Source organism: Tursiops truncatus, chromosome 3 (assembly GCF_011762595.2).
Source record: "Tursiops truncatus isolate mTurTru1 chromosome 3, mTurTru1.mat.Y, whole genome shotgun sequence".
Taxonomy (NCBI): domain Eukaryota; kingdom Metazoa; phylum Chordata; class Mammalia; order Artiodactyla; family Delphinidae; genus Tursiops; species Tursiops truncatus.
Genome location: NC_047036.1, coordinates 98023856 through 98048061, shown reverse-complemented (window position 1 = coordinate 98048061; position 24206 = coordinate 98023856). Strand labels below are relative to the sequence as shown.

At 35.6% G+C, this 24206-nt stretch overlaps 1 protein-coding gene and 1 pseudogene across 5 annotated transcripts in view; one reads left to right on the top strand and one right to left on the bottom strand.

The window, feature by feature from the left end:
• Positions 1-24206, bottom strand: part of HSD17B4 (hydroxysteroid 17-beta dehydrogenase 4) — a 91535-nt gene that overhangs the window by 1434 nt on the left and 65895 nt on the right. The window contains exons 20-24 of one of the 5 annotated variants that reach the window (XR_004525855.2): positions 22852-22938; positions 17777-17863; positions 16634-16772; positions 15964-16161; positions 7560-7688 (exon numbers count right to left, since the gene is read on the bottom strand). Coding sequence is in view for 2 of the 5 variants with exons in the window: in XM_033853104.2 (XP_033708995.1) it covers positions 7561-7688; positions 16634-16772; positions 17777-17863; positions 22852-22938 (441 nt within the window). In the remaining 3 variants the exon portion in view is untranslated. Of the gene's footprint in view, positions 1-7559; positions 7689-15963; positions 16162-16633; positions 16773-17776; positions 17864-22851; positions 22939-24206 lie in introns of those variants that run through there. The other 4 variants (XR_004525854.2, XM_033853104.2, XR_012330831.1 and 1 more) reach the window with 4 other exon arrangements.
• LOC109550805 (large ribosomal subunit protein eL21-like) lies at positions 22139-22622 on the top strand (annotated as a pseudogene).

Below are 24206 nucleotides of genomic sequence, written 5' to 3'. Positions count from 1 at the left end.
AATAATATCTCCTGCTTATTAACTAGCAACAATTTAATTTCAGAAGCGAATCCTTACCAACTGGAGGAAAAGCAAAAACTGCTTAAACTTTTTATCCCAAAAATACTGCAGGAGAATTTCATTCAATCAGGTTCAAGTGCTAAGCATTCAAACTAGAGACTGGAATTTTAAAACTAAGACAGCTTTCACTGTGCAGTTACAGAAATGATGGTCTGCGACTCCTGCAGAGTCAGTTCGTAGACGGGCTTGCCAGGTGCTACAGTCTGAGAGGGACTTACAACCTAAAATAAAAACACCAACTTCTGGGCTTCCCTGGTGGCGCAGTGGTTGAGAGTCCGCCTGCCGATGCAGGGGACACGGGTTCATGCCCCGGTCCGGGAGGATCCCACATGCCACGGAGTGGCTGGGCCCGTGAGCCATGGCCGCTGAGCCTGTGCATCCGGAGCCTATGCTCCGCAACGGGAGAGGCCACAACAGTGAGAGGCCCGCGTACAGCAAAACAAAACAAAACACCAACTTCCTTGAAGTAAATATACCAATATTTGATGGTTGTTATTTGAGTGGAAGAATTTTGTACATAAATCTTTGTTCCTATCTAACTGTTTTCTTAGGATAGATTCCTAGAAGAAGAATTACTAAATCATGGCATTTCTTAAATAAGTTTCTTGACCATGCTTCCATATCAACACAGTTTTCAAACTGTGCACCTCAGTGCACTGGGGCACCACACCAAACTCCAACAGACACTACAAAATATTTTAAATTTTTGAAGGAAATACAGTGACATTGGTCAAACACAACATGAAAACTACCCTTGTTTGGATCTAACTACTTAATAAACTGAACCATTAGGTATTTCTTTTGGCCTAGGAGCGCCACGCAAAAAGTGCTGAGACAGTAAGTGGCCATAAAGGAAGAAAGTCAGTGAAACTCTGCCATAGTGCTGTCCAGAAAGACTGTTAAATTAATATTCCTTCTAGCTACGTGTGAATCCCCTTATCCCAACCTTAATATTACTGCTTTCTTCATCTTTGAAAATCTGAGGCAAAAATGACATGCTTTAATTTGCATGTTTTAGATACTGGGAAAAATTAATAGTTTTTCTCATGTATGTTAGTCATACCTATTTCTTTCATTAATTACTGGTTCATGTCGTTTGCCCATTTTTTATATTGAGGTCTTTGTGTTGTCCAGAATTTTTATAGGTTATTAACACCAATATACTATGTATCATCATTTTATTTTTCCCCAGGTTTATGGCATATCTTATGGAGTCTGACATGCAGAAGTTTTTAATTTCTACATAGCCTAAACTACTGCTATTGAGCTTATGTTCCTTATTTCTATCCTTGCTTTAATCTACTCAAGTATTAATTGAGCATCTACATTACACTAGGCAATATTCTATGCTAGGAAAGAGACATCTCTCCCTGTTCTCATGGAGCTAACATTACAGTAGGGGAGTCAAAAAGTAAAATGCAAACAAGTAATTAAAGCCTGTTATAAATGCTATGAAGGAGGCTACTTGGATAATATAATAGGAGGGAACTACTTTGGATGAAACAAAGCCAGCCATGCAAAAAGATGGGAATAGAAATTCCAGAAAAGACAAATAAATAGACATTGAAGGGGTAAAAATTGATGGGAAGGAACTAAGAGGAGAGGCAACGTAAATTGAATTAGCATTGTAAGTGATGAGGCAAGCAGTGCAGGATGAAGCTGGGAAGATAAGCAAGGGAAACTTCACATACAATAAAATAATATGTAGCTTGGATTTTATCCAAGTGCAAAAGTAAATCTTGGAGGTTTTTATCAGGTGGAATGACCCATAATCTGATTCACAGTTTTAAAAGATTACTCCAGCTCCTGTACGGAGAACAGATTGGTGGAAAAGCAAGACTAAAAGCACTAAGACCAGTCAGGAAGCCAGGTGAGAGATGATGGAGGCTTGGATCAGGATGATAACCCTAGTGATGAAGAGAAGAAAATGAACTCAAGATACGTTCTGGAGAAAGAACAAGCAGGATTAAGGATAGAAAGGATACAGAGGTGAAGAAGGAAGCCAAGACAATTCTTACATTACTGAGCATACTAATTTGGGTAGATAGATCATGGTGCCATTTCCTGAAAACAAAAAGAATGGGGGAAAAAACTCAATCACAAGTTCTAAGTTGGACATAGTAAGATGTGCCATCAGAGACATAAGTGAAGAGCTGGTTACACCACTATGGAACTCAGAGAAGATGCTGAGTGAGACATTTAAATCCGCAAGTTGTCAACATGTAGATGGCTCTAAATACCACAGGATGGATGGACTCATTTAAGAAGAGTGTTACTTAGAGAAGAGCCCTGAAATGAGCCCTGAGAAACACCAAAACTCAACAGTTGGGGGTAAAAGAGGAAGACACCAAAGGAGATTAGGAAGAGCCAAAGGTGGAGAAAGCAAAACAGGAGAATAAGGTATCATGAAAGCCAAGGGATAAGATTATTTCAAGAAGTTGGTGGTTAACTGAGTTGAATGCTACTGAAAGGCTGAGAAAGATGTAGATAGAGAAATATTTACTGGATTTAGCAATATAGGTCATCACAAGAACTTCACAAAAACATTATCAGTGCAGTAACAGATGCAGAAGTCAGATAAGAGAAGGCAGAAGAGCAGTCAAGACAGAATTCTTAAACCTTTGCTGCCCACTAAAGTAGCCACTAGCCCATGCAGCTATTGAGTGCTTGAAATATGATTAGCCCTGGCTGAGATGTATTGTAAGTATAAAATACACACTGGATTTTAAAGATTTTTTTTAAAGAAGGATATAAAATATCCCATTAATATTTAATATTGATTACATGTTAAAATATTTGAATGTATTGGGTTAAATAAAATATATTAAAATTAATTTTACCTGTTTCTTTTTAAGATTTTTAATTTATTTTGATTTTTTTATTAAAGTATAGCTGATTTACTGTGTTGTGTTAATTTCTGCTGTACAGCAAAGTGATTCAGTTATACATATATATACATTCTTTTTTTTATATATTCTTTTCCATTATGGTTTATCATAGGATATTGAATAGAGTTCTCTGTGCTATATAGTAGGACCTTGTTGTTTATACATTCTATACATAATAGCTTACATCTGCTCACCCCAACCTCCCACTCCATCCCTCCCCCAACCCCCTCCCCCCTTGGCAACTACCAGTCTGTTCTCTATGTCCATGATTCTGTTTCTATTTCATAGGTAGGTTCATTTGTGTCATATTTTAGATTCCATATATAAGTGACATCTTATGGTATTTTTCTTTCTCTTTCTGACTTACTTCACTTAGTATGATAATCTCTAGTTGCATCCATGTTGCTGCAAATGCATTATTTCATTCTTTTTTATGGCTGAGTAGTATTGCATTGTATACACCACATCTTCTTTATCCATTCATTGGTCAATGGACATTTAGGTTGTTTCCATGTCTTGGCTATTGTAAATAGTGCTGCTATGAACATAAGGGTGCATGAATCTTTTTGAATTATAGTTTTGTTAGGATATATGCCCAGGAGCACGATTGCTGGATCATATGGTAATTCTATTTTTAATTTTATAAGGAACTTCCATACTGTTTTCCACAGTGGCTGCACCAACTTACATTCCCACCAACAGTGTAGGAGGGTTCCATTTTCTCCACACCCTCTCCAGCATTTGTTATTTATAGACTTTTTAATGATGACCATTCTGACTAGGGTGAGGTGATACCTCACTGTAGTTTTGATTTACATTTCTCTAATAGTTAGCAATGTGGAGCACCTTTTCATGTGCCTGTTGGACATCTGTATTTCTTCTTTGAAGAACTGTCTATTTAGGTCTCTGCTCATTTTTCCATTGGGTTGTTTGTTTTTTTGTTGTTGAGTTGTATGAGCTGTTTACATATTTTGGAAATTAAGTCCTTGTCGTTTGCATCATTTGCAAATATTTTCTCCCATTCTGTAGGTTGTCTTTTCGTTTTGTTTATGGTTTCCTTTGCTGTGCAAAAGTTGTAAGTTTGATTAGGTCCCATTTGTTTATTTTTGTTTTTATTTCTATTGTCTTGGGAGACTGACCTAAGAAAACATTGGAACAATTTATGTCCGAGAATGTTTTGCCCATGATCTCTTCTAGGAGTTTTATGGTGTCACATCTTATGTTCAAGTCTTTAAGCCATTTTGAGTTTATTCTTAACCTTTTTTTTAATGTGGCTACTAGAAAATTTTTAATTACTTATGTGGCTCACATTCTATGTCTATTCAACAGTGCTGGTTTAGACAATTCTTTTGTGAAAAGGAACAGAGAAATGATATGGTATGCTGGATGGGGATCTGATATCAAGACAGAGTGTTTGCTTTAAAATCAAGATGTTAGCTTGCCTTTATGCTGTAGGACAATTATGTAGTAGAATGGGAGAGAATGATGCAGAAAAAAGTGGAAAGGAGAAGAAGCAATGACTTCGAGTAGATACTTGGATGAGAAGTGAAGAAGTCTTTGACAGGAAGAGGGAGACTTCCTTCAGTGTAATGTATAGGAAGAAAAGAAGACAGGTGCAGATGCTGACGAAATAGATCTGGTGATGGGAAAGTGAATATTTTCATTTGAAAGTCTTTTTTTTCTCCCAAAGAACATGAGAAAGATCATCAGCTGAAAATGAAAGAGAGGTAGGCATGGGGGTGTTTTGAGAAGACAGGTATGAAATACTCATCTCAGACAACAGGAATGGAGGCTTAGTGGAAAATCACAGTAAGATTGCTAGACAGTGTGTAGAGACTATTTGAGACTTCTAATCAAAATTTTAAAGGGAAGTCAATTTGTCTAGTTGTATGGCTTTTCTCCTGGCGTCTTCATCTATTCAGGTACAGATGCAAAGATGGCAAAGAGTAGGGTTAAAATAGAGTGGAGTTTTCCAGGCAAATAAGATGAGAGAGGTACAAGGGAGATGAGGGTATTTTCAAGGGAGATACTCCGATGGACCATGGAATCTAAGCTGAACAAGAAGAGAAGACAGAAGGGAGCTGATGGATAGAAAGTGGTATTGTCAACAAACCGGAGGTCTCTGTGAAGCTCAACAGCAGTAGCAGGAATAACAAAACAAGTTAATGAAACTGTAGGTGATGGTGTTGGAAAATGGTGATGTTTTGTAACAGATACTGGAAGTTGTACATATTATGTTCCCAATAAAGACAAAAGCTGATGTAGAATGGAGTAAAATTAGAAATAATATCAATAAACTAAGAGTCATCTGTTAGAGAAGTCACTTTTACAAATCCTGAAGGAAGCCATCAAGGTTGACAAGAGTTGATGCAGAGAGAGAGACAGAGAGAGAGACAGAGAGAGAGACTGTACACTGGGATATAAGGTCTTTGATAACTGAAGAATAGTGATGACAGATAGCACTGAGGTGAGGCAGAACGTAATTGAGCCAGATGAGTTTAGAAAACCCCTAATATTAAATTAGACTCTAAGGACTGTCACCAAGAATAATGAACACCTAGGTTTTCATCAAGTTTTGCTTCTGCTTTAATTTTTTTACATTTAATTCCATCCTGTATGGTACTGACTAAGGTATATGGAATGACATAAAGCACTACCATTTCCTATGCAACTGCCCAGTACCATTCACTGAATAATTCATTCCCCCCTAAAGGTCTGATATTCCTAGCAATTATATAAATGTTTCTGTAAATCCTACATTTAATCTTTATGTATAAGCACCTCAAATATATCTTTAGAAAGAACTCTTAATTAGCCACTCAGCAGCCACAATGACCTTTAAAATTCAGATGTCACTCCACAGCTCAATAGCTTCCTATCACACAAGATCTAAACTGTCTTGCCAACATCTACAAGGTCCTGTGTGACCTACGCCATGCCTACCTCTCCCTGTTCGCCTCCTGCCTCTCTCCCCACTGGCCTCCTCACAGTTATAGTATCCAATAAGCTGAGCTACCGGTGCCTCCAGCCTTGGTGCTAGTTGTTTCTTTAGCCTTACGGCTCCTTCCCTCACTTTGTTCAGGTTTCTATCAAGCCTTTTTGGACAATCCGATCTAAAATAGTTCCTCTATCCTGTCACACTCTAATCCAGGGGTTGGCAAACTACAGCCTACGGGCCAAAACCAGTCTGCTGCCTGTTTTTGTAAACAAAGTTTTACTGGAACTCAGCCACATCCATTTGTTTACATATTATCCATGGCTACTTTAACTCTACAATGGCAGAACTCAGTAGGTGCAACAGAGACCATCTGACCTGCAAAGTTTAGAATACATTTACTAGGGGACCCTGTACAGAAAAAGTTTGCCAACCACTGCTATAACCCATTACTCTTATTTTTCTTCATACCTGAAATTATACTTCTTTTCCATTTCCCTCTAGAACTAAGCTCTACCCAGAAGGGGCACTGTCTTGTTCAGCCACATCTAGCACCTGAATAAAAGGAGGTACTAAATAAATTCCTGGGAAGGAATTAACTGAGGGCTCACTCAGTACCACGCATTATTCTAAGCTCTTCATGTATATTATTGGATTTAGTTATCATAACAATCCTACGGGATTATCACAATTCATTTTGCAATGAGAAAATTAAGGCTTAGAGAGTAGGTGGCAGAGCTAAGATTCAAACTTAGATTTATCTGATGCCAAAGAACGTATTTTTAACCACTATACTACTTTACAATTCTTTTAAAATTAGTCATTTTATCCAGGAAAATTGAACATTTTCTCCCTTATTCAAATTGCTCCATTCCTTGTAAAATTGCATAGTTTTCTGCAAATAAGCCCTGTGCTTTTTCTTGTTAGGGTACTCATTGGTACTTTGTAGTTTGGGTAGTGATTACAAACAAAATTTTTAAATTATATCCTCTAGCTGGTTTTGCTGCTATGTGAAAGCTATTTTTAAATAATTATTGTGCATTCAACCACTTGTTTCAACTCTTCTGGTCTAAGAATCAATCAGTTGATTCTCGTGGGATTTCTAGCTACATAATCATTCATATTTTCTACTCCATTCTAATTGCTACATCTAATTTTGTGTGTTTGTGGACTAGCCATAGGTTTCAGAACAATATTACCTCATAATGGCCAGCAAAGGCACTCTTGTTTCAATCATGATTTTCCACTGAAATGTCTCTAAATGTTTTACCTTCAGTAAGACACTGGCTATTATGTTCCATCCTTCTATTTCCAGTTTTCAATGACGATTAAGACAAGTTCTTAATTTTATATATCAGGAAAGAATATCTAATTTTATGAAATATCATATGGTTTTTCAACTCTGAACTAACAATATATTAAAAGGTCTAGATGTGGGTTTTACATTGTTTATCTGCTAAAGAATTCCATCCAAAAATTTAATTTTAAAAAGTATCAGTTGAAAACTCCATTAGAAAAATATATGAGCTGTCAATTTGAATACCGCTATCACTCTGTCTTTCCTCAGAGTTGCAAGATATCTGTCTTATAAATCAGAATTTTGGAGTCAGCCAAAAAACTGCAATTGTCAAATAGGAAGCAATAATGACAAATAAATGAACATTTTAAGAACTTTACCTTCTGAGGATCAAGCTTGCCCAAGACTACTTTCATGAAATCTTCATCTGAAAGCGTGATGGTTACATCAGCAGAATCTTTTGCAGGGCCTTGATACACTTTTCCAGAACCATTTTTTAGGTCAATAGCTGGGAAAAATAGGAAGAAACAAATGTCTGTCATTTTTTTCTTCACAAACCAAATAAATGCAGACATTTTTATAGTTTCCAAGTTACTGTGGTACTTATTCTATTGGGTTGGCCAAAACCTCGTTTGGGTTTTTCTGTAAGATATGGAAGACCCGAACGAACTTCTTGGCCAACCCAATACATTATATATTACCTATCACTTAGAAAAAAATTTTAAATCCTTGATTTTTTGAGATGTCCTCTTTATAAAGAATATGATCTTCAAAATAGTCAAATCAATAATAGTTTTTCTTCATTGAGGAAGTTTACACAACAGATATTTGAAATGTGAATCAATGTAGAATAATATAAGGAAGTTAAGTGGTTGGAAGTTATATGATTAAGGCCTTTAGATTAAAATAAAGACTCTGTAGTCAACAAAGGAAGAAAACTGAATTTTAAAACAATGGCATATTGGTTGGGGTGGGGGAAGGGAACGCACACTCTAATTACCTTTCAAAAACCTGAATTCATCAAAGGTTCTGTCATATGAATTAAACGACAAATTAAATTTTTAAAAGTATTCTAATTAGTTTGCTATAATTTATTTATAAAATGTTTATTGCCCTAATTGTTGTGAAGAAACGTTAAAATTAAAATCTTTTCCCTTAAATGTTTTTGACAGAAGGATTAAGTCTCCCAGAAACAGGCTGGGTAACTGGAAAAACTATTAGATTTGCCTTCATTGCTCTCTATACAACATTTACAGAGCTTTATGTTAAAGTTACATTTTAGAAAGTTTTAATTGTCTCATATATGACTGAGACCAGTCATCCAGGAAGGTAATTCCACTCATCCAGCTTCAGCCTCTTGAATGTGCTTTCTCTGCTACTGCGAAAGCTATGATTGCATCACTCTCCCTAAGAGTGTCAGGAAACTCCCAATTTAGGATCAAGGAAAAGCTACACACACGTAAGCAAAACCATGCATTCTGCTTAGCCAAGCCCTACTCCAAAGAGAAAATTAAGTCACTCCCATTGTCAACAGAAGAGAATCTTGCCAACTAAACTAAAAAATAATAACATGACTATGACGGTTACCTGGGAAGGAGTAAGAGTGAGAAGGAGACCTTTTTGCTTTTTATGCTTCATTCACTCACTTCATTGTTAAGTTTCTTCTATGGGTGTCAGACAATGTACAAGGTACTAAAAGTAAGGCATGAAGAACAAAGGCTCTGTTCTTATTGGTACACACATATTACAAATGTGTTTTTATGTATTATTTGTATAGTTAAAAAGAAAGGTAGAAAAAGAGAGGGAGGAAGGCAGGCAGGGAGGGAGCAGGGAGAGAATAACGGGCAGGGGTCAGAGGGCAGAAAGGAAAGACTAAAGAAAAGCAAACCTCTGGCATTCAACAGACATGATTTTAATTCTTCACAAGTAAGTGTAAGGACCACTGTATGTACTAGTCTTGCTCAGGAATAAAACTGGACTCACGCATCTTAATACTTTAGTGTGGAATAAGTCTGTTAGCTAATGAAGGCCCTTCTAATGAAGGGCTGTCTACGTGCCCTCTCACTCACTTGGTTTTACGTGCTGCTTCACAGCCATGACTCTTATGAAGCAATAAAATATTTTTTTCTGTGGAAAGCTAATAACTAGTGCCGGTAAAAGAAAAGAGGGCTAAAAAGGGGGAAGTTCTTAGCAAGAATACAGAAACTTGGGGTAAAGGAGTGAAACTCCCCATTCCACAGTGGCTCAAGTCATGGTTACAAATGGCTCCTGCGGGAGGATCGTCATCTACCACCATCACCTTAGGTTTACAGATACCTGTCAGGTCATGGGTAATCTAACTGAAATGAAGAACAAGCTATATGTATTTTCTTTTTGTGTCAGAATGTATTTTAAAAGCTTTATGAATTATTTTAGCTCAGTATTTATATAATCATTAATGCACTGAAAAAGTCCAAAAAATTTCAGTTATACTTTACAGAATTTAATGGGGGAGGGAAAGGTGTTAGATGAGAACATATATTTGGACTTAGAGACCTTTGAAGGTTTTAGAATATATACCTTACAAATTACAACACTCTTACCAAAGTGGGTGTACAAGGAACATACCTCAACTTAATAAAAGCTATTTATGACAAACCCACAGCCAACATAATATTCAATGGTGAAAAGCTGAAAACCTTCCTGCTAAAATCTGGAACAAGACAAGGATGACCACTCCTATTCAACATAGTACTGGAAGTCTATTCAGCATTCAGACAAGAAAAAGAAATAAAAGGTATCCACATTAGAAGGAAAGAGGTAAAATTGTCATTATATGCAGATGACATGATACTAAATACAGAAAACCCTAAAAATTCCACACAAAAACTACTAGAACTGATAAACAAATTCAGCAAGGTAGCAGGATACAAGATTAACATACAGTTGCATTTCTTTACACTAACAATGAACTATCAGAAAGGGAAAGTAAAAAAAAAAAAAACAATCCTTTTTAAAATCATATCAAAAAAATACAAAACTTAGGAATAAACCTGACCAAGGAGGTGAAAGGCTCATATGCTGAGAACTGTAAAACACTGAAAGGAAATGGAAGATGATTTAAAGAAATGGAAAGATATCCCATGCTCTTGGAAGAATTAATATTGTTAAAATGGCCATACTACCCAAAGCAATTTACAGATTTAATACAATCCCTATCAAATTACCCATGACATTTTTCACAGAACTAGAACAAATAATTCTAAAATTTATATGGAACCACAGAAGACCCAGAATTGCCAAAGCAATCCTGAGGAAAAAGAACAAAGCAGGAGGCATAACCCTCCCAGACTTCAGACAATACTAAAAAGCTACAGTAATCAAAATGGCATGGTACTGGTACGAAAACAGATATATGGATCAGTGGAACAGAAGAGAGACCAGAAATAAACCCACACATCTATGGTCAATTAATCTTTGACAAAGGAGGCAAAAATATACAATGGAGAAAAGACAGTCTCTTCAGCAAGTGGTGTTGGGAAAGCTGGACAGCTGCATGTAAATTAATGAAGTTAGAACACACCCTCACACCATACACAAAAATCAACTCAAAATGGCTTAAAGACTTAAGTATATGACATGACACGAGAAAACTCTTAGAAAAGAGCATAGGCAAAACATTTATCTGACATAAATTGTACCAATGTTTTCTTAGGTCAGTTTTCCAAATCAAAAGAAATAAAAGGAAAAATAAATAAATGGAACCTAATCAAACTTATAAGCTTTTGTACAGCAAAGAAAACCATAAACAAAATGAAAAGATAACCTCCACACTAGGAGAAAATATTTGCAAACAATGTGATAGACAGGGCTTAATTTCCAAAATATACAAACAGCTCATACAATTCAATATCAAAAAAAAAATCCAAAAAATGGGCATAAAACCCAAATAGAAATTTCTCCAAAGAAGACATACAGATGGCCAATAAGCACATGAAAAGTTGCTCAACACTGCTAATTATTAGAGAAATGCAAATCAAAACTACAGTGAGGTATCACCTCACACCAGTCAGAATGGCAATCATCAAAAAGTCTACAAATAATAAATGCTGGAAAGGGTGTAGAGAAAAAGGAACCCTTCTATATTGTTGGTGGGAATGTAAAATGGTGCAGCCACTACGGAGAACAGTATGGAGGCTCCTTAAAAACCAAAAACAGAGTTGCCATATGATCCAGCAATCCCACTCCTGGGCATAATTCCGGAGAAAATTCTAACTGGAAAAGATACATGCACCCCAATATTCATAGCAGCACTATTTACAATAGCCAAGACATGGAAGCAACCTAAATGTCCATCAACAGATGAATGGATAAAGAAGATGTGGTATGTGTATACACACACACAATAGACTACTACTCAGCCATAAGAATGAAATAATGCCATTTGCAGCAACATAGATGGACCTAGAGAATATCATACTAATTGAAGTCAAACAGAGAAAGACAAATATCATATGATATCATTTATATGTGGAATCCAAAATATGAACTTATTTACAAAACAAAAACAGACTCACAGACAGAAAACAAACTTACAGTTACCAAAGGAGGAAGAGGGGAGGGGATAAATTAGGAGCTTGGGATTACCAGATACAAACTAATACATAAAAAATACGTAAACAACAAGTCCTACTCTTTCTCACAGGGAACTGTATTCTGTATCTTGTAATAAGCTATAATGAAAAAGAATATGAAAAGAATATATATATATGTATATACATATGTATATGTGTATATATATATAACTGAATCACTTTGCTGTACACCAGAAACTAACACAACATTGTAAATTAACTGTATGTCAATTAAAAAAAAAAGTATAGATCCAGTAAACAAACTAACCCAGCGATGTCATGTATTAAATAAATAAATAGATAGATAAGCTTTATATCTATTGTATACATTGTACAACACAGGAAATATATTTTATAATAAGTATAAATGAAATATAACCTTTAAAAATTGTGAATCACTCTGTGGTATACCTGAAATTTATACAATATTGTATATCAACTATACCTCAATAAAAAAATTTTATTTTATAATAAATAATAGATAGTGTTACAGATTTTACTCAACAGGACGACCTTGCTACAATGTTCTGATTTCAGCTCCCAAAACAGCTGAAGAAGTCTACAATGTCTCTCTTTCTGATTCTTTTTTATTTCATTAATATTTTGCACATCAGTATGGATAAGAAGGTGCAAGTGAGCATTCCAAGATCTGGGCCTCCTTCCCAAAAGCACCTCACTGAGGCCCACCCTCTGGTTTCTTATGCATGTCAAGGGGCTACATCTCTCCATTACACACTCTTGTTCCCCAGAAAAGAGGAAGGGTCCTCGCCCAGGCAGCCCTCCTGCTCCTAGATGATCAAGCACGACAGGCCTCAGAGAGGCCTAACCTCGAAAGACACAGCTAAGACTCCTCCTCCACAGCCAAAACCAACACTGACACCAGAACTCTCTCCATTCTCTCTAGACTCACACTAATTTGGTTTTTAAAAATCCCGACACAGACACACATTCTGCCCAGAGATTCATTGTTGGTGTTGTTTGGATGGCAAGATAGGGGAAGGAGCAGGGAAGATGGGCACGGTCCAGGATCTTTGGGTTTGACATGCATCTTCCAGGCCACTGAGCCCAAACCCCTTGGTTCCTGGACTTGCTCAAGGCCTGTCACTTGTGTAACTCCAGTTCCATAGGTGAACTAAGGAGCTGAGCCTGTTCTCTGCAAACAGGTTTGGATCTGCCATAATGCAAACATGACTGGGACAACTAACAGCAATTTAAAATACCAAGAATTTGGTGATTAACTGTTCAGCAAAACATTTTTAAAACTGCTTGTAAAAAAAAAAAAAAATTAGGTATTCCCTAAGTCAGAGCATTCAATCATTTATTTTATGTCATTAAGCACCAAGATGCAAAAGAGAGATACCAACATGGAATCATCTTCTAAAATATCATAAGCCAAAACACCTAGATAATTTCTACTGCTGCCAGCTACTCTGATTTAGCTCAGTGACACAAAGATGGTGAGAAAACAACCAGAACTGAAAAAAGTTACACAACTGAGAATCAGATCAAATAAAAGATAGGCAGATAACCAAAGATAATGATGAACCCTTTCAGAGAAAGCTTCAAGATCTAATTTGATTGTTAGCTTTGATAAATTTGGACCTGAAGAAGAGATGATAAAACAAACAAAAGCCACAAGCATCAATTACAAGTAGTTATTAACAGGTTTCTAATATTCCCATTTTTCTGGTGAAAATACAAGAAACAACCTTTTGCCTAGGTTAATTAAAGGTAATTATTAAATGTAAGCACATTTTCTAATACTTTCTACAAGGAAAGTGATACTAAGATAAGGAGAAAATCTTAGTTGGTTATTGACACTATATTGAAAGAAATTACGCTATTTGCCAGAGTGAATCACTTGTATACTTTACAAATCTCTACAGAGTTCTTTTCTGCCAACTGTGAGATACATAATTCCAGCACGTTTTCTCTCTTATAGATCGCATTCCTTTCCTTCACCGGTGTCCTCAAAAATCCTGTGTTTTATATTTATAACTCAACTTCTAATATAGTTTCATCTATAGGGGAAAAGGTTTTATTCCATCATGAATAAATAGAAAGAAGGAAGGACAGAAAATAGAAAGAAAGTGATGATACCTACATATCACTGTTATCTATGAAGTTTTTTAGAAAAAAAAATAGACACTTTGAACTTTGGGTAACTAAATACATATTTCATGTTTTGGCTTCCTTTACCCCCTTCTGAATTAACCTCCTATAAGCAAAAATGTCCTCCAGAAGGACAAACATCAAAATGTTAACTGTAGGTAGTGGGATTATGCATCATTATTTTCTGCTCTATACTTTTATATACCAAATTTTATATAATGAAAATATACTCCCTAAAAGGAATAGCAATTGTTATGTTAAAAAGAAACTTACATTAAACCAAAATCAATTGAACAAAACTTCAAAATGTTTCCTAGGAATATGTAATAGAAGATGGTCTCAAAAAGTTTTAGTTGATTTAGAAATACATTTTAATTTTTTTGGTCTCAGTGAGCATTTACAGTGATCTTTAATTGTAATGAGAAATAAAACAGTCTGATTTACAAGGTATTTAGGCACTCTAAAATAGTCATCTCAGAATAAAAATAATGAAAATCTATAAAACAGTAGTTTCTACTGTGCAAGTAAAATCCCAAACCTAAAGATTCTTTCCTTTAAAAAAAAGTCTGTATAGACAGATTATCTGCATGATATGTGGTATACAAATAATGAAGGAAGATGGTTCATACCATCAGTTGTGGGACTTGCAGAAGCACAGCCTATAATCCTTGCTTTCAGGTACCACCATAGTATACTACATCTCATACACTAGCCTACAGTCCCCAGAGAAGGATTACAACCAGGTTTGAGATGGGCCTGAAAGTTAACATGGTCCTGGAGTGTAAGCCAATCACAGGTCACTTCCAGGAGTCCCTCAGCATTCCAGGGGCTCTTGGCCAACCTTAACTACCCAGGATCCCATTGTACTTCACAGTTATGAAGGATGGGGAAAATCCTTGAGCTAAAAAGTATTCTGGATGCTCCTTGTACCACATCAGTAGACAGATTCAAGGGACCACAGCTGCTTGACTACAAATGAAAGGATCCTGTCCCTTGGGACCTCAAGACAAAAAACACGAGAAATCAAGAAGTTTCAGTGAACAATCACTGATACACCATTTTTCTCCAACAACTCTAGAGATCGGAATACTCTATAACATAAACCTAAGGCTAGAATACTCTATAAAGAAAGAATATTCTACCAATCAAAGTAAGGCTAGAACACTTTATAATATAAAGGTAAAGAAATGATGGTCAGCGTTCATTAATAGCATGCTTCATGATTCAAAATATGAATAGCGGTCAGCTATGGAATAAATGTTTGTGTTTCTCCAAAATCCATATGTTGAAGCCCTAATCTCCAAATAATGATGGTATTTGGAAATGGAGCCTTTGGGAGGTAATTAGGTTTAGGTGAGATCATGAGAGTAGAGCCTCCATAATGGGGTTAGTGTCCTTAGAAGAACAGACATGAGAGAGATGATCTTTCTCTCTGCCTTGTGGGGAAACAGTAAGGAGGCGGCCATCTGCAAACCAGAAAGAGGGTTCTCACTAGAGCCCAAACATGTTGACACCCTCACACTGCACCTTCCAGCCTCCACACTATGAGAAAATAAATTTCTGTTGTTGAACCTACCCAGTCTATAGTATATTTGTTATAGCAAACTGAACAAAGACACTCTCATTGTTAGAAGCAGTGGCCTCGCGATCTATAATTGACTGATGCTGAAGAAAGAGAATGGATATATACTCGCTTCCCTTAACCTATATAGAAACAGCACAGTGAAATCGGATAAAGCCACATATTTTTCTGTCATGACATATAGACACTGGATACTTAAAAACTTGCTAACAGATCTGGCTGATTAGCAAAGTGAGCCCACAAAAGTGCTAGTGCTTTTATTATGCAGACAGAAAAAGAAGAAAATTCTCTGATCTAGAAAATTTTTTTTACTCATCTTCAGTAATTTCATCTTACCTTCCCCAATTTCACTTTAAGAATTAAACTAAAACTGGACACTGCAATCTTTTAAGAGACCACAGCACAGAAAAGTTTGTGCCATGATTAAGAATGTAGTTACACAACAGATACAAAAGACATGGTAGAATTTTTTTTACCCCTTTCCCTTTTTATCTTCTCTTTCTTCTTAAAATGGTACCAGAGTCCTTTTGGAGCTCCACAGAAGTGAATGGAAATGTGACTGCTTTCTCTCTGCAGCAACTTGGCTTATATTGGATGCCTTGCCAGGTTGCTAACATGGCACTCTAGTAGATAACTTCCCTAGATTAGATAAAATTAGTACCTTTGATTGCCATCTGTATAGACGAAGAAAATAATTATGATTATATACTGATAGTTAAGGTGATAATCCAAAATGTTAATTTGGGGGGAATGAAGAAAATATTTTTAAAGCTGTTAAAATATAATGAGAATTACTCAAAACTTTAAAATATTTCATTTAACCCGATGTACTTTCTTCACATTTAAGAGGAATTTGAAGATTAGTTAAAGAAGCATACAGCTAAGGTGACTTTAAAGTACTAATTTCAGGTGTTACAATGAAATCTTTAAAACAAGTATTTTCATTTTAATTGATTCCCTTCATCTCTAAAAAACATGCATGGCTTTGGGTGCCACGAAACCCGTTATTTCCCATAAAAAAACAACTTATCTAAGAAGGTTAAGATTTACCTACCTTCAAAGAGACGGGCTTTAGTTATAACAAGGATACTTTATCTCTATTGACTAAGAGTTATCTTAAAATATAGAGCCAGGGACATGACTTACTCCACTTAGCTGCAGTATTTTCACCTTTAGTGATATGCCACTCAAACACAGCATTTACTTTCTTCACCACCTCTCCCCCCATATGCTGAAGGCGGCGACCTATTTCCTCAAACACAAGGGTACTCTGAAGCTCCCTACCCTAGCAAAAAGAGAAAAGTTAATTTAATTTTAGAAGTTCTGTAAAAATGACTCAAGGGGATAAAACTATTACAAAATAAAAGTGCAACAATGTGATTTTTTTTGAAAAACCTGCACATAAATAAGGGAAACTAGTTTTTTCTCACTAGGTTTCTTTCACACCTTTCCTTATATTAATTTATGTCATCCAGAACCTCACTCCTCTTAATAAAAGAATTTTACTTTTATCAAAATTCAGAAATAATATTTTACAAGTAGACTAGGAACTAACTGGATAACTTATATCCTAACTAACTTCAGCAGGAAGATACTGTGCAAATCAGTCAACTACTGTGGTCTCATTTCTCTGTTTGTAAAATAGGACTAGATTACACAAAGCCTGAATTTCTGTCTAGCTCTAAAATGTCTTAAGTTTTTGATCTTAGATTCTCTTTAAAGAGATTTTAATTTTCATTCAGTTATATGATAATATGGCAAATGAAAGACAAAGATCATGGGTTTGAAAACCTTGACATTACAAAGTTAATATTTTGGAGACAGAAAATATAAATACTTTTATTAAAAGTCTCAGCATGTTAATACAGAATAACACAAATGTTTTAATAAATAATACATGCTACTGTTTTTATATCTGCACTCAAAGCATTATACAAATCTTTAAATCAAGAAAAAGGTACAGGATATTTAAATTTTTAATATATTTTTCTCCCAAATACTATTTAAGATTTCTCATTAAACAACTGATTTACTTACTCTAAAACTAGAAAATTACTTATATTCTCTTGAAAGATACCCTAGTATCCACACAAAAAAGTTTTTTTAAAAATTCATAAGTTGTCAAAATATTCCTTTTTCTCCAAGCAGTTTTAAATTAATGTTCTCCAGTTCGAGTTAAGAATCTTTCATAGCTCTTAATTTACTAAAGTAGACTGAATATTCTTAAAGTGATCTTAATTGAAATTCATAAGTCAGGGTATGACTTGGATGTCAGTGGTTATAACCCACCTCAGATGGTGTCTTAGCTAAAACATCAGCTGTTGGCACAAGATCCACATATGCATTTGAAATGACGATGTCTCCAGTTCCTTGGACCTTATAAAGGTACAAGAGGAAAAAGAAAAACAACCAGTTCACTCCGATGATTCCAAAGAAAATACAATTTCATTGTGAAACAGTATAAAATCTTTTAAAAGAAATTTACATTTTTCTTCATATGAAAAAGAAAATAATCCAAATTAAATAAACAGTTCATAACTTAAATATCAAGAGAAATAACATGAAAGCTTACTGATTTAATACAAGTGTTAATTAACCCTAACTGTAGAATCAACTGGAGCCCTTTCAAAAAATATTTATGACCAGGTCCCATCTCCAAATATTCCAATTTAAATGGTCTGGGGTGGACCCTGAGCATTGGTATTTGGGGGATTTTTTTTTTTCCAATATAAGTATGTCTAATGGGGAGCCAGGGTGAGAATTGCTTAATTCTTATAAATAGTAAAAGGCATGGCACAAAATCCACATGAGGTAGGGGTACGTAAAGTGTATTTGTTCGGTTAACATAGAATGAAATTGGGTAGGAACAGACCACAGTCTTTGTAAAGAAATAATTCTAGCTCTTATTTCAAAAAGGAAGTGTACACAGTATAAAGTAATACTTAAATAGCCTTTTTATAAAATATTAAAGGAATTATAATTCCTAATATATCAGCTAAAATTATTCCAGTGGTATTCTTTCATAAAAGTATGGTATTGCTACAAATGTATAGGACAATGTCTAAAACTTAAGGCAGCATTTATTAAAACTGACTTTTAACAATCAGGAAGATCATTCTCCCTTGACTACTCCCCATTATACTTCAGAAAAAAAGATCTTCCAAACAATCGTACCTCAAGAAACAAGAAAGATCTCATATAAATAGGCTAACATTACACCTGAAGCACTTAGAAGAAGAAGAACAAAAAAAACCCCAAGTTAGCAGAAGGAAAGAAATCATAAAGATCAGATCATATATAAATGAAAAAGAAATGAAGGAAACAATAACAAAGATCAATAAAACTAAAAGCCAGTTCTTTGACAAGAGAAACAAAATTGATAAACCACGAGCCAAGACTCATCAAGAAAAAAAGGGAGAAGACTCAAATCAATAGAATTAGAAATAAAAAAGGAGAAGTAACAACTGACACTGCAGAAATACAAAGGATCATGAGAGACTACTACAAGCAACTATATGCCAATAAAATGGACAACCTGGAAGAAATGGACAAATTCTTAGAAAAGCACAGCCTCCTGAGACTGAACCAGGAAGGAACAGAAAATATAAACAGACCATTCACAAGCACTGAAATTGAAACTGTGACTAAAAATCTTCCAACAAACAAAAGTCCAGGACCAGATGGATTCACAGGCGAATTCTATCAAACATTTAGAGAAGAGCTAATACCTATCCTTCACAAACTCTTCCAAACTATAGCAGAGGTAGGGACATTCCCAAACTCATTCAATGAGGCCACCATAACCCTGATACCAAAACCAGACAAAGATGTCACAAAGAAAGAAAACTACAGGCCAATATCACTGATGAACACAGATGCAAAAATCCTCAACAAAATACTAGCAAACAGAACCCAACAGCACATTAAAAGGATAATACACCATGATCAAGTGGGGTTTATCCCAGTAATGCAAGGATTTTTCAATATACACAAATCAATCAATGTGATAAACCATATTAACAAACTGAAGGAGAAAAACCATATGATCATCTAAATAGATGCAGAAAAAGCTTTCGACAAAATTCAACACCGATTTATGAAAAAAGCTCTCCAGAAACAAGGCATAGAGGGAACTTACCTCAACATAATAAAGGCCATATATGACAAACCCACAGTCAACATCATCCTCAATGGTGAAAAACTGAAACCATTTCCACTAAGATCAGGAATAAGACAAGGCTGCCTACTCTCACCACTCTTATTCAACATAGTTTTGGAAGTTTTAGCCACAGCAATCAGAGAAGAAAAAGAATACAAATCGGAAAAAAAGAAGTAAAACTGTCACTGTTTGCAGATGACATGATACTATACACAGAAAAGATGCTACCAGAAAACTACTAGAGCTAATCAATGGATTTCGTAAAATAGCAGGATACAAAATTAATGCACAGAAATCTCTTGCATTCCTATACACGAATGATGAAAAATCTGAAAAAGAAATTAAGGAAACACTCCCATTTACCACTGCATCAAAAAGAATAGAATACCTAGGAATAAACCTACCTAAGGAGACAAAAGACCTGTATGCAGAAAACTATAGGAGACTGATGAAAGAAATTAAAGATAATATAAACAGATGGAGAGATATAACATGTTTTTGGATTGAAAGAATCAATATAGTGAAAATGACTATACTACCCAAAACAATCTACAGATTCAATGCAATCACTATCAAACTGCCAATGGCATTTTTCACATAACTAGAACAAAAAATTTCACAATTTATATGGAAACACAAAAGACCCCGAATAGCCAAAGCAATCTTGAGAAAGAAAAACGGAGCTGGAGGAATCAGGCTCCCTGACTTCAGACTATACTACAAAGCTACAGTAATCAAGACAGTATGGTACTGACACAAAAACAGAAATATAGATCAATGGAACAGGATAGAAAGCCCAGAGACAAGCCCACACACATATGGTCACCTTGTCTTTGATAAAGGAGGCAAGAGTATACAATGGAGAAAAGATAGCCTCTTCAGTAAGTGGTGCTGGGAAAACTGGACAGCTACATGTAAAAGAATGAAATTAGAACACTCCCTAACACCATACACAAAAATAAACTCAAAATGGATTAAAGACCTAAAGGTAAGGCCAGACACTATAAAACTCTTAAGAGGAAAACACAGGCAGAACACTCTACGACATAAATCACAGCAAGGTCCTTTTTGACCCACCTCCTAGAGTTATGGAAATAAAAACAAAAATAAATGGGACCTAATGAAACTTAAAAGCTTTTGCACAGCAAAGGAAACCATAAACAAGATGAAAAGACAACCCTCAGAATGGGAGAAAATATTTGCAAATGAAGCAACTGACGAAGGATTAATCTCCAAAATACACAGGCAGCTCATGCAGCTCAATACCAAAAAAACAAACAACCCAATCCAAGAATGGGCAGAAGACCTAAATAGACATTTCTCCAAAGAAGATATACAAATTTCCAACAAACACATGAAAGGATGCTCAACATCACTAATTATTAGAGAGATGCAAATCAAAACTACAATGAGGTATCCCCTCACACTGGTCAGAATGGTTATCATCAAAAAATTTAAAAACAATAAATGCTGGAGAGGGTGTGGAGAAAAGGGACCCCTCTTGCACTGCTGGTGGGAATGTGAATTGGTACAGCCACTATGGAGAACAGTATGGAGGTTCCTTAACAAACTAAAAACAGAACTACCATACAACCCAGCGATCCCACTACTGAGCATATACCCTGAGAAAACCATAATTCGAAAAGAGTCATGTACCACAATGTTCACTGCAGCACTATTTAGAATAGCCAGGACATGGAAGCAACCTAAGTGTCCACCGACAGATAAATGGATAAAGAAGATGTGCCACATATATACAATGAAATATAAACTGTTATTACTGTTGGTGGTGGTATTTAAACTGCTCGACACAAACCATCAATGTAGTACAAATGATCAGGCCAAAAAGTATCACCCTGGTCAATTGTATTAACAAAAATAATCTGTAAAAAACTTATAAAAGGCTGATTGCACGTCCTTTTAGTATTTTACTGGAGCACTGCTAACAGCCTCACCCCAAAATTACTTAACTCTATAGGGAGATATACTGTCTTGTTACTTACTATTAATTAAGCCCAGACTCTGTGACCTAAGACGTTAATTTGTGGGGTTTTGTGTGATCAAAATGCACACGGTTTCTGTCCAGTAGGAAATATAACCGTAACAGATATGGTTTTACTGTTTTATAGGACAATTGACTAGTTTTGTCTCTAACTCAGCAAAATTATTTTAGAATGCTTTCCCTGTTGGACCACATAAACCCTGTTGTTCTAGTTCTCCTTTGAACCAGTTTTATCATCTTGCTAGCTCCCTCGTTAAGGAATTAAATAAATTTTCATCACATTTTCATTTTATATCTGTCTGAGAGTCATGCCTTTAATTTTCTGAAGATTATGTTCTGACAACAACTTGAATGATGGGTTGAGCCAAAAAGATATGGTTGGTTGGGTTTTCAGAAATGCTATGTAGACAGGCACCAATTTAGCTGAGAATAAAAAACAGAAAATAGCTTCTTTTCGGCCAGAACAGCCATCTTCCAGTAATTCACCAAAATGACCAACACAAAGGGAAAGAGGAGGGGCACCCGCTACATTTAGAAAACATGGAGCTGCTCCTTTGGCTGCATACATGCGAATCTACAAGAAAGGTGATATTGTAGATATCAAGGGAACGGGCACTGTTCAAAACGGAATGCCCCACAAATGTTACCATGGCAAAACTGGGAGAGTCTACAATGTTACCCAGCATGCTGTTGGCATCATTGTAAACAAACAAGTTAAGGGCAAGATTCTTGCCTAGAGAATTAATGTGCGTATCGAGCATGTTAAGCACTCTAAGAGCCAAGATAGCTTCCTGAAACTAGTGAAGGAAAATGATCAGAAAAAGAAGGAAGCCAAAGAGAAAGGTACTTGGGTTCAGCTGAAGTGCCAGCCTGCTCCACCCAGGGAAGCACATTTCATGAGAACCAATGGAAAAGAGCCTGAACTGCTGGAGCCCATTCCCTATGAATTCATGGCATGATGGGGGTAAAGAAAATAAAAAATCTGGACTGTAAAAAAAAAAAAAAAAAAAACAGAAAATAAAAAACAAGGTACAGAAGCATCTTATTTTCAATTAAAAGTTACCACTGATTTTTTTTTAAAAACTTTCTAAGTTTTATATCATATCCATAGTAATAACCAAAAGTATGCTAGGATGGAACATAATTATAGGATACAGTGAAGAGGGTAACAAAACAATGTACCTCTAACTACATTATTCATACCTTGGTTTGGAAATGGATTCTACTTCCTTCCTTCCACATCTCAGTTTGTAGAGTTTGTCCTGGATATACTGGTTTTGCAAAACGAACCTTTAAAAAAAATGTGTTTTAGGGTTAAAAATGTTTTAATACGAAACTTTTCCACTTTGCAGGGGGGGTGGAATTTGAGGGGAAGGTTGGAGAGCATAAAAGGAAGAAACAGAGACTGGACTATACTTAAATTCATAAAAATAGTAATATGATACAATTAGTAGAGAAAGGATATAGTTAGTAAAAGTTAATTCTTTGTCTTTCAAAGTATAGAATCAATAAATAGTTTAATCTTGACAAATCAAAACACAGAAGAATAATCATATTAAGTAGAGTTATATAGGTAACCACCAGAACAACTTAACAGAAGCAGTTAAAAGTGGCACTAATTAAGTCTGAGGAATAAGACCTGGGGTCGTTGTATAGGACAGAATAATTACACTTTTTATTTCCTAATTTTCTATACTATTTTATTTGCTCTGTATACATATTATTGGCTGATTTTTAAAATAATTATAATAATAACTATAAAATAGTTATAATAATGAGAATAATCAGTGTTATCAAAGGCAAGACATCAGAAAATAAATTTCCACTGCTGCATGGATCACAAACTGATAAAAGCTTTTGGAGCTATTTGACACTGCCTTAAAATTTTGTTTCTTTTTTTTTTAAGTATATGTCTTTCGATTTATGCAAAATTGTGCAGAGTCAGTTTTCTTTGTAATTTATAATGGATGAAAACTTGAATCCAACTTAAAAGTGCAAAACTAGGGCTTCCCTGGTGGTACAGTGGTTAAGAATCCGCCTGCCAATGCAGGGGACACGGGTTCAAGCCCTGGTCCAGGAAGATCCCACATGCCGCAGAGCAACTAAGCCCGTGCGCCACAACTACTGAGCCTGCGCTCTTGAGCCCGTGAGCCACAACTATTGAGCCCACGTGCTATAACTACTGAAGCCCGCACACCTAGAGCCTGTGCTTCGCAGCAAGAGAAGCCACCGCAATGAGAAGCCCATGCACTGCAACGAAGAGTAGCCCCTGCTCACCGCAACTAGAGAAAGCCCGCACACAGCAAGGAAGACCCAATGCAGTCAAAAATAAATAAACTTAAAGTGACCACAAAAAAAAAAGTGCAAAACTAAAATCAATATGCAGCCAACATACTGATATAGGTGCATGTTTATTAGAGTTCAAATGCAGCCACTTAACATTTTCAATTAAATTAAGGCAAATTATAAAACAGTAAAAAATGAATAAATAAATTTTTAAAGGTAAATCTCGAGTTTTTGTTAAGGCATATAAGCTGCTATATGTATGTCCCTAACTA